This window comes from Nylanderia fulva, unplaced genomic scaffold, assembly GCF_048542155.1.
Source record: "Nylanderia fulva isolate GAGA-0341 unplaced genomic scaffold, ASM4854215v1 Scaffold36, whole genome shotgun sequence".
Lineage (NCBI taxonomy): Eukaryota > Metazoa > Arthropoda > Insecta > Hymenoptera > Formicidae > Nylanderia > Nylanderia fulva.
Genome location: NW_028190433.1, coordinates 1,499,413 through 1,511,926, shown reverse-complemented (window position 1 = coordinate 1,511,926; position 12,514 = coordinate 1,499,413). Strand labels below are relative to the sequence as shown.

At 33.8% G+C, this 12,514-nt stretch overlaps 1 protein-coding gene across 2 annotated transcripts in view; it reads left to right on the top strand.

Annotated features, from left to right (window-relative positions):
* nAChRalpha4 (nicotinic acetylcholine receptor alpha4) overlaps nt 1-12,514 on the top strand; it is a 205,406-nt gene that overhangs the window by 4,060 nt on the left and 188,832 nt on the right. For both annotated transcript variants that reach the window (XM_085485293.1, XM_085485292.1), the window contains exon 2: nt 5,004-5,285. In XM_085485293.1, coding sequence (XP_085341419.1) covers nt 5,082-5,285 — 204 coding nt within the window. In that variant the 5' untranslated portion in view covers nt 5,004-5,081. The remainder of the gene's footprint in view (nt 1-5,003; nt 5,286-12,514) is intronic.

Here is a 12,514-nt window from a genome sequence, read left to right as displayed (position 1 = left end):
AAATGTCAAACTTCTATAAACATTAAAGACAATATTGAAGTTATACTATAGAAATTGGAGTTATATTAAATTGAAAATGTTATTTTAAGGTGTTGATAGTACATACACACACACAGAATTTAATATTGAATAGATGTTCTTAGTGCTTGTGCCAACTTTGCCTGGATCTAAGATAGATTTCAGGTTGATGATAACGTCGTGAGATCGGCTCTTCTCGGTCTGCTAATCCAAAATAATATACCGTTGACCCAGTTAGCGGGTGCAACAGCAATTAGATATTCGCGCGCGGTGGCAGACGAAGTGGGACCAGGGCACTGATCGATCCTTCCTCGTCACCGGGCGTATATAGGTACTCGCGTAAATGTCCGCCGTTCATATTCGCGTATCAGCCGCGTACGTCGACATCAACGTAAATTATACGGAGTCGTTTACCTGAAGGGAAGAGAAATCTGCCTGACGCGATTTCAAATCTCCGTATATAATCATTCAATCATTTGATCTCACATTTATTGATCTCATATAGATGAAGTAAAACGATTTAACAGCTTTAACAGTTCTATAACGGAAAAAAATCATTTTACCAAGCTTTAAAACCGTGTAACTTTTATTTTTTTATCTCCTACATTTGCGCTCCTTTAATATATATATATTTTCTTCTTTGTTTGAACAATTATTATCCGCGTATTTCTAAGATGGAATATTAATTATCAAGGTTATTTAAAGATATTATATATATTCTCTCATATATTATGTAATAATTATCGCATCAAGATGTTGTGGCATCAATAAGATTATTTTTTATTCAAAAGTAATTAAATTATAATAAATTACCTGCTTATATATATTTTACTACAAATAAATTAAAAGGTAAAATTTACAATTTACGTAAGTTATACTTGAATCATCTGCAATATTAATTATACAAAAATGACATCTCAATGTTAAAAGTTGTCTCTTCTTCAAATAGAAAAAATTTTACAGAAAGTACAAAAGCTTTTAAAGTATTGTTTCATTAGCGGTTCTACTTTCTCGACTAGCAGCTTTGTTGCAGGATCAGGTAGACGCATTTAAAACTCGTGTACGCTTTTCTATCTCAGAGAATATTAAAATTTTAAATTATCATTGGAGCATAAAAAAAAATAAAAAATAATAATATTCAAATGTCTCTTTCTCTCGCTCTTTCTTTTTCTTTCATTGGTTTTTATATTATAATAAATTAATAATCATGAATATGTTCTCGTCCAAATCATCATCCGTAACAACTGTATTATTATGCATTATATTCGGATTATATTTAGCGATAATGCAAGAGCACATACAAATTATCACGTTAAACAATTTATTCATTTGCATTGCGCGTTGATATATTAAATTTATTATAATCATTGCAGACCTATTTTTTAGTATATATTTAAATTCAATTTATATTTTACTGGTAAAAAATACATAAAATGCCGATCAAAATAAAAATCAAACCAAAAAATCTAAACCTGTCTCGGATTAAAAAAAAAATCTATATAAGCTTAAAGTTTGCTACATTAAACATATTATTAAAGAGATCGTGAATAACGAGATCGTCAATAACGATCGATCTCGGGACGGTGGTAAAATTTAATGTGTCACGATGTTTATTACGTGAAAGAAAAATGGTTTATACTTGTATCGCTTATATTGTAGTTACGTTTTCCGCAATGCGGAAATCTCAGGCACTCTCGAGGTCTGCTTGACCGAAGCATCAATGCCCGAGTATCAATTTCCCATTTGCGCGAATATCGACGATACAACGCCGCTATCAGTGCCCGGATTCACGAAGGGCGAGGCAAAATCCTCGCGGATAATCCTAATCGGCGAAACGGTGCAACGTTTCATCCGCTAATCCCACACTGGACGCTTACGACGATCGAATCAGATTGACGTCGTATATCGTTTGGGATTTATATCCGAAAGCCATGAAGGGGATTTTTATATCTGATCACGAGAGAGGGAGAGAGGAGAGAATTTGAAGGATTGTGAGCATTCAAAATAGTTGAGATAAAATAATTTAAATATCTCTTATTGTGTGTGATATCTGCATCTATTTATCTTGATTATATGGATAATGGAAATATTGTTAAAGTAAATAAAAATTTCTTTCGCATCTTTTTATTAATAAAATCAACCACTTTTAACAGATTACAATTTCTTTCATTATTCAGTACATTTGACACAACTTTAAAGCTTATGAAAAATTATTATATATTTATATTGTTTTTATACATGTAATTATTATATGTATATGAAATATATTTATAATAATTCCCTTCAGTTTAAAATATTATAATTGAGGATGCATGAAATATGTCAGGATAAAGAATCTCTTTCACATTTTCACAATATATTGCGCATCATTAAATTAGAAAACCCAATTATACCTTTTTTAACAATGTCATGTATCTGATACACGTATTGTGGTCGTAAAACGTTAAAAATCGCAAAAGTGCCGCTGGGTTTACCGTAATTGTCGTAATTCCGTCATGTAACATTTTCCTCGTTTGTATATATATATATATAGCAGCGAAAAAGGTGCGGGAATAAAGCTCGTTTTTGTTCGTATTTAAAATTGATCGGCTTATACTCATATAGCGGTTTAATCATAGCATTCGCGGATGGTAATTGTCGCAATGTAGATCGCGTAATGACGCGATCAGACCCGTTCTATTGGTTTGACTCCGTTAAATTCCGGCTGGAATTCCACGCGAAGCACCTCGCGATTTCCGAAACGCGCGATCAATCCGTTCCGTGACGGAGCGCGAATTAGCGGCTTAATGCGCGTCGAAAATCAACGCTCGCACCAAGTGTCGGCTTGCCGTTAATCGGCCCGATTCTACGTGAGCACTTTAACATTGTTACATATCGCGAGATCGTTTGCTCTCATTTGTTTCCGATTTCCTGCCCGTATAGTTTATGTTCAGGATTGCGGTTACGATTGCATTTCCGTTTGTATATCGCGTACATAAGCATTCATTACGAGAAAGATTTAGGGTGCGTTCCGTTATGCACTGCAAGTACTGGCACTATGACGTCATGCAAGTGTACTGTTGACAGCGTTCCTTTTTAATTTTGTGCACTTTGAAGCTACTGCAAAATAGTAAAACGGAACGCACTACAGTACGCTTTCAGCAGACTTTTAACTAACCTTTTTCGCTAATGATCATCGAGTGAAAAATTGGTGAAATGGATAATACCATTATTGCATTAATTACATATAATTTAATCGAGAATATATATGATTCGAGTGAGTCATCAAGTGAAAGCGATTTGGAAATGGAATTAATAAATGAAATGAGACGACAAATTAAAATACCTAGAATAAAATGTAAAAATTACGTTAAAAATATTGTATCATTATATTCAGATATGGAATTTAAAAGTTAGTTCCATCGTACACATGGAGGTAGCCATCTTGATTACTGCGAGTGCTTTACCTCGCCGGTTGCAGTAATCGCAACAGGAAATAACGTCAAAATTAATGACGTCATATACTCATGATAGTACTTTCGCAGTGCACTGCTATCTATATCGGAACGCTATTGGTAGTACTGTCAGTACTTGCAGTGCATAACGGAACGCACCCATAGAGAGGTTCTTAGAGCGATCTTAGAGAAACATTTCGCAGCTTTGTTAAAAAAAAAAAAAAAAGAAATTCACAATTTTCAGAAATAGCAGAAAATGTACGTACGCTCTTTTACACCAAGCAATATTATTTTTGTATTCAACACAGCGAAATTTTTTTGCGCGAGGGAGAAAAGCGGAGAAGAGAGAGGGTCGTGAACTCGTTACTTGTATCCATAAATCCGCCTGCGGACCAAGTTGTATCGTTCCCGGTCCATGGTGTGCTATATGGCGGGAATTGTACCGTAACGAAGTATAGTCTGGCAAGGTGTAATACAGCAGCCCGACATGGAGTTTCGCGCGTGTTAGTATACATGGCATACTAGAATTTATGCATTCTCTTCTGCGGCTACCCATTTTGGGACAATTGGCTAGATTTCTTTTTTAACTTAAAATTCGAGAAAAAGTCATCCTCTCCTATAACTTCTTAAAAATCTCAAATGAAAAATTTCCCGAAATAATTCCATCTCTCTTTCTGAAATTTAATTACGGGGATTCATTAGCAAACTAATGCAAGATCCAGAAATTTTAGGAAGAACGTTAATTATATCCTTCAAAATTAAAAATTGATAAAGATTTGTATAAATTAAAATAAACTGTATTTTATTTTAAACTAATGAACGTTAAATAATAAAGTAAATCAGAGAGATGATTCCCAAGCGGAATTTCTTTGCGAGAAAAACGAACAATAACTAATCTCTCCATCTTTTCTGCCTTCATTACCAGTGTTTATTACATGTATCTAGATACAGTATTTTGTGTATCTGAGTTTGTATCTGAAATATATTCAAATTGAAGTATCTATATCTGTATCTAGATACAAAACATGGTATCTGAATTGCTTTTTTTAGATACATTTGCAGATACATTTTCATATATTTTTTTGAATAGCTCAATTCTTTAAATTTTTAAAAGATCAAAATTGCAAGTTATCAACACCGGTTGAGCGATTATTAAGCATTAATCAAATTTTAGTATTTTTCACGTGTTAAGACTATCGAATAAAGTCGTAATATAAACAAAAATTAATTTAAAAATATATGATATGTATCTGAAATATTTTTAAAGCATCTGACTATCTGTATCTATATACATTTCAATTTGTATATCTATATCTGTATCTGGATATATATTTTTTACACGTATATCTGCATCTGTATCGAGATACATTTTAAATGTATCTTACCCATCACTGTTCATTACTTAGAGACATTAAATATCTGATATATATATCTGAAATACTTTTAAAGTATCTGAGTATCTGTATCTATATATACATTTTAATTTGTGTATCTGTATCTGCATCGAGATACATTTGAAATGTATCTTACCCATCACTGTTCATTACTTAGATACGTGGTTTGCGCGGCCGAAAGAGAGCACGAAAGGGTCAGGCGTGTCTTTCATAGTGGAGGATTCGGAGGTTCACGATGCCCCCTATAATCGGGGAAACGCTGCGCGTATGGTTCCTCTCGGCGCTGGTCGTTCACGGAGCCGTCGCCGGGAATCCGGACGCGAAGCGCCTCTACGACGATCTGCTATCCAACTATAACAAACTCGTGCGTCCCGTGGTGAACACCTCGGACGTGCTGCGCGTGTGCATCAAGCTGAAGCTGTCGCAACTCATCGATGTGGTAAGTCCAAAAAATTGTATCTTCTCATTTTTCGAGCAAAGTTGCTCGATCCTTCTTGGTGTCGTTAATTGTCGAAAATAATCGATATTTAATTAATCATTAATGACATATAATATGAATCCAATATATTGCGATAATTAACAATTGCTGAGATATATCCTAAGTGATTGTAGAGATCCTTGATACGTTAATTGGCAAGTATCTCTCAATTAAAATGAATTGAACCGAATTATCTCTGATATATATTAATGGCATTTCAAAGGATTTTCATTAACATTAGGACGGATCAAATATCTCGTAAGAGGAGGTTGTAAATGAGAATGTAATCTGGTATAGAAGATAATTCTTCATAAAGAATTCTCACAATTGAAAAGCCGCATGTATGAAAAAATTTATAAAATTTATTTTTTGTCAAGAAGTCCTACTCTTTCAGTCTTTTACGCAAACTTTTTTTAATTATATAATTTTTGCTAGATTTGACATAATTTATTCTTGTAATTGTAAAAAAATTAATCTATCTGAAATTTGTGAAAAATTTTCTTCCTTCCATTTATCGAAAGTGTTGTACCCAATATTACTTATCTGTCTCTACGGGGATATCTGTGCAAAATATTTTCAAACTTAGCTAATATTACAAACCCTCTATAATAAGACTATGATTAAACTTGCGTAAGTATTAAAGTGCACATTATAGCTATTATAAAATCAATAGCTTGTAAAGTCTACAGGCAATTCTAACATGGCCAATTTGCGATTTAAGATAAGATACTTCCCCGGAAATTACCGTAGAAATTGTGTCGCAAAGGAAAATGGCACGAAACTTAAGTAATTGGAATAATTACTTGATCGAACTTTAACGGAATTTTAGTCAATGTTGCGATTATGCTCATTAAAGTTAGATCATGAAAGCATCGAAAATGAATAAAAAATATTTAACCCCTTTTTATTCGTCAAACATAATATTTTATCGAAAAGATTCTAATAAGCGTCTTTCAATTCTATGATAACCAATACTATTGTATGTTACTAATTCATTTGTAATATTAATGAGTCTTACAGAGACATTTGTAATATTCAGGACTTTCTGTAGGCAGACAACATATATATATATATATATATATATATATATATATATATATCACTTGATGGCTTAAGGGATTAAATCACAAAGCATGTAAAATTAGCAAATATGCAGCGTAGCTTTGAATTAATATTTATGTTTACATTTTTAATTAGAGTAATACAAGCACACGATAAATGGAGAATCAGGAAAATCTTCCTGTTCATTGATTCTGTTAAAAGCTCGTTTAATTCCTGCATCTGCCTAGCAACAAAGTACTTATTACAGCTGACAGCACACGCATAAATTAATGAGGAAAGTCATTAAGTCGCTCAGTCGTTGAAACACATTCATCGTTAATCTAATCATTAATATTTTTACGCATTTAGCAAAACTTACTTATTAAATGATATATTAAAAACCTATATACTAGTGACGTATCTATGATGAAAAGTTTTATTTCACACAGTTGCAGGAATATAAATATATATTTTAATTCATTGTCAGTTAAATATTTTTTTCTTTTTATGACGCGCTTTTTCGATAAAAATGGTATTATTATGTTTGACGGATGGAAAAGAGAACAAACATTTTTATTAAAATTTCTGGCGTTTCTGAAAAGCTGGCGTGCGCGAAGTAATATTCTTTCCTTTCCAATTCAGTCATCCAGACGTGGAAATTCGATATGAAGTGTGATATTGCGAGAGTTTATCGCGTGGCATATGAGAGTCACCGACCGACAAGCGTCGGGCGATAAAACATCGCGCGGGACAACTGAAAATTTCCGCGGACGATTCTAGGGGCGATAAAATTTACGAATATAGAGATCCACTAGTAATATACCTGACATAATATCGCGCGTCCACTTCGGACCGTGGAGAATAATATCGCGATTTCAGTCTCACGAGAACGTATAATATCGCGAGGCAAAGGCCATTTCTTGAAATTCTCGACTATAACATTCTCGGGAAATGACCAAACACCGAATTCCCTTGCGAATGAACATTTGACATCGTTATTTGACCGACAAAAATTTCAACAATATTTGGACCAGTTAAAAGATTCCTGCATTTGCGTTTAGACTTTATTTTTGTCACGTGTTTTGATTTAATAGTATAGCTTGAAGATATGTCGAGTTAATCTCGAAACGAAAGAGAAAGATTTTTGATAAAAGTTTATCTCTAATTTAAATAATGAATCTGTTCTCCGAATAATTTTTTACACTGATTTTGATATGCATAGTACTATATGGACGTCCGCAGGATTTTTTTTTCACGGGGAAAACATGATTAAAATTTTTTGTTTCTGATTTTTGTTCTTACTTAATCTTTTTATTTTACGTTTTTTTTATATTAAATATGCAAAAATAATTTTTTTAATGATTCCAAGGAGGACAAATGTCCCTCTCTGCAAACACCCATGCAGATATATTTCTGTATTACGTATTCAGACATTGTATAGTTTTAATGAAAATAGCCATAATTTGGCAATCTCTTGAGTAACCATTACAATCAGCGTAATACAAGAGTAGACAATTTTCTTTAGAGCGACGATGATAAGAGCTCGCTCGTTTGGCGAGAAATCTGCGCGCCAGGAATTTATTTCGATATAAAATCCAGATTACTTAAATCTCTCCACGGACGATTTGCGTGACCTCCCGTAATTTCTCCCGTTCTTCTTCCGGAAGTGCAATTTTAGCGATACGCAAATGTGATTCTCGGAAAGGGATATTCCCGCGTCTTCGCTTTTACGATCCGAGGTTATGGAAAGGCACGTTATCTTATCCTATATAATGCCGGAAGCTCGATAAATCCACGCGTCAAGTGCGGCCGATTTATCCGCGCGGCAAATAGTTCCGGTAATTATATGCGCGCGCGTGTCATAGAAATTTCCACGGCGAATCATTCGCGGCCGCAGTTATATTTTCTCGAAGAATCCGCACACAGAATGCGAAATTACGTAGTAATTTACGTGATCGCCAGCATTGTAAAAATGCGAGCATTTCGTGCCGCTGTCGGTCTCTCGCGCGCGAAAACTGCGAGCGCGGCTTCTCTCGAGATTAAATTTTATATAGGAGGTTGGGACGCGGCATCTCACGTTGGCGAAATTTTGCATGCATCACGCTTGGAATTTAACCAACTCTCTGTATTTCGCATATTATAACTTGTAAATTGCAATATCCGCAAGTATCGGAAATTGCTTAGCGACTCTCGACTCTCAAACTAGGAACTCATTAGTTCTCTGCCCTTTTCAAAACATGATTGTATGTCACGAAATATATTTTTCTCTTCGACTCTCGTTTGTTACAAAAAGAACAAATAAAGTAGAAATTAATGGTCACTCGAGAATGAACAGTCGACGCGAAGACTTGACGATTTAAAAAGTGTGCGACAGTAACAAATTGTCGAACGTTGATCATTCGTCTCCGCTTACTTCAGGAATCTGTCATTAATGTGGACAATCAGTGTACGTTAAGATACGTCGATTTAATCTCGAAATGAAAGAAAGATTTTTGACAAGAGTTCACAGTCCCTAATTTAAGTAGTGAATCATGGTAAAAATGTTTTATATATAATTATATATAAATAATTGTATAATTGTACATATAATCGTAAAATTATATGTGAAATATGTCTATTTTTATACATAATTATATAAATTTATATATAAATTATAAGGGTTCATATATAATCATGTCAAATTATATATGAAATATATATATATATATATATATTTATATATATGAAGAAATACTTATTACATATATATATAAGTTTATATAATTATATATAAAAAGCACTTTTATCTAATTATGTATGAACATATTTTATATATAATTTTGCGATTATAATTTTATATATTTCTATATAATTGTATATTATTATATATAAAAAATTGTTTACCGGGATCTGTCTTCCGAATAATTTCCTACATTAATTTTGATATGCATATAGCACACTATATGGACGTCCGCGGGATTTTTTTTAGGTGGAAAACGTGATTAAAATTTTTTGTAGTTTCTCATTTTAGTTCTTGCGTTAATAATAAAGGGAATATTAAGGTTATTTTCTCAAGAGATTCTCGTCGTTCTTGCGGAAAGGCAAGTAACGTAATGGCGGCCGTGATCGTGAGGGGGTAACTTGGTGTGTACGGCATCGAATCGATACTTCGCCATACCTCGCGAGTCGCTGATGGATGCTTTCGCGCCACGTTCGATCAGCGCCGCGGTTTCTTGCGTGATCAAAGCGCGATCACGCGAGTTCTCATTTTCCCGGGGATAGCTCGAGCTTTTACGAGCGCCTTCGGCGCTCGGCCAATTTTCTCTGGGATTGCGAGCCTGCGGTATTGCGAGCCGAAGGAAGGCCGTTGAAGGTTAACGAAAGATGGAAAAACGGGGCTTGCTGGTGAGAGAAAAGGGAAATAAACGCGGACGATCATTGCGTCCGATTTTATCGGGTTTAAGAGGCATATTCATCAACGCTGCCAGATCCACGAACATTCCCGGCCAACATCTCGAAAATTCTTCGTGCTTTTATAGAGCCTCGTGAAAGTTTCATTCCTCCGTCAGTCGTGTCTTCTCGCCGGGCTAGGAATTCTTATCCATTTGTATCAAATGAAGCGGCAAGCGGGTGAAGGAGATGCATCGCATTCCTACGGATTCCTATTCTTTCTCGTGGATATAATTTGTTCCTTCTCGTTTGTTTATGTAACGATTTGTGTCGTAAAATCCGTGTACAAAGAATTCACTTGTAATTTAGATTAGTTATCAACTTCTCCTTTTCATCGAGACTCGTAAGACAAAGTAAGATATAAGATATATATATATATATATATATATATATATATATATATATATTTATATATAAGTATGAAAGAGAGCTCTTTTTTAATGACTTGTTTTTTGAAATCGTGACGGAATAAATTCGTAATTCTTTTAGAACAATTATCATTTGTTCAGCGTTTAAACGCTTCGAAAAGATAAACGAGCCAGCCGTAAATAATCATTTTTTTTTATAGACATGCTATAATGTACGGCAGTTTATATCTGCGCGATAGTATCTCTCGCTTGTGCAATATTTGTCTTTGAAGTAACGGCAGGATGTAATAGACAGAGGGATTGCTCGTGCATCCTATTATCGTTTCGATATTCCTGCAGCTGGCACCTGATATTAAAAATACTTTCATAGGATGAACATTGTCTTTATAAAAGTTATTTTTCACGAATTTCGTCAACGCTCGATTATATTCAGGCTAAAGTTTGGCGAAAAAAAAATTACCGGAAATTATATTTTTGAAGCGGCTTCTGGAAATTTTATCGCAACTTTTTTATAAAAAAAAAAAAACTATTATGCACGAAGTACCTTGAAGATGAAATATTCGTATATTATCTCTACTAAAAAGATTCTATATTAAAAGTATTTTGAAGATACAGCAATAACAGAGTTTAAGAAACGTATTTCTTTTTTTTCTTATCTCTCTCTCTCTATTTTTTTAAGCTTCCACATTATAAGTAAACAAGATTAACAACATTAAATATTTTAATGCATTCGCCATTCAATCAAAATATTGAATCTGCAAACTATTAAAAAAATTACGTATCGCGAACATACAATGATGTTTATAATTTTTCATGTTTCAATATTAAAATTTGGTAACAAATGAGTCTGAGAGCTCTTTCAATATTTCAAAATTTAATAACTCAAGTGTCTGTAATTTATTTAGGGCCTAGCGTTCTGAAAATCTAATAAATTCAGAATATAATTATACGGAGTTTTATTACGTCGAGCAAATTTAAAGTTTTTAATAATAATTAATTATTTTTTTATATTTAATTATTTGACAATTACTCTTTACACACGCATATTAAATGCAATCTTTAATGCATTAAAGCGTGATATATAGAAAATAAACCTTTAATTTATGCTATAGGAATTTAATCCGTCGTGAAATTCTTATTACGATAATATATGTACATTTTTTCTTTATAATTATATCTTTAATTAATTTTCCAATTAAATCGCATAGGGAGTAAAAAAGGCAGCAATAAAGGCTTGTCTTTTAATAAAAATTAATGAAGTTTTACCTTCAATTAATTGTGAAAAAATTCAAAAGAAAATTCCCGCAATCGACGCATTAAAGGATCTAATTATCGAGTATAATTTAAAAAATCCATAAGAAATTACTCTTCAGATTTAACCATATTACATTTTAAAACTCACTGAATACTTAGAATTCATAATTCTGTAAAAAGCAATCCGCATAGCCAATAAATAGATTTACAGTTTATCTAAGGTCATCAGGTTTTCGTCGTTAAAACAGGAAGAAAAGTAAGCTTAGAATCCCCTTAAGTCTCTTAATAAATCTCAATAAATTTTTCAAACAGCTCATATCGCGGAAGAGCAAGGAGAGACCGCGAAAGGGCGCGAATAGAGGTGGCAGAAATCTTTGAATTTCACGTGTATGCGCAGCAAGCGGATGCGATATACAGGGTGCTACCGCCCATGTACGTTACTATTTACGACCTCACGGCTTAGATACTGCTCTACCTCCATTGTCGAGACGATCCATCATAAGCAGTGCACTTTGCGCGGCGCGATATATTTAGTACGCGAAGGTATTACGGACACGAGCGAACGCGTTGGCGCGATGCGAAGTTCTCGAGGATTGCCGATTGGATTCAATTAGAGTTCATTAAAGCTTATTACGAAAGGCCCTCGTCTGAGCAAGACGATCCATCCACTTCGAAGCGGAGATATAATCGTCCCGGAAATTTCAATGTTAAAATCGCCGGGCATCGACTTTCAATTTTTCACCCCGCCGCGAAATTAAGCACTCTCTTTAATTGAATCAGTAAAACGTCACCGATGACGCAAGGCATTACCGAAGATTAATGAAATTTTCACTGGTCCTCGGTAAAAATATTCACCCTTTGTTCCGCCGTCTTGTGTTCATTAATTATGACAGATTTTATTGAAATCAGCAATAATCGTGTACTTTATTTTTGCTTTTAAAGCTCTTTCTATTTCTTTTAAATTGCTATTCTGGGAGAAGAGAGTCTCCATATAAACATATCTGAAATAAAACACGTATATAATTAGTATGTAGAACAATATTCGTGTTATTGTTTTAATTTTAGGGATGTGACAAACTTGCAAAATTATCAATATTA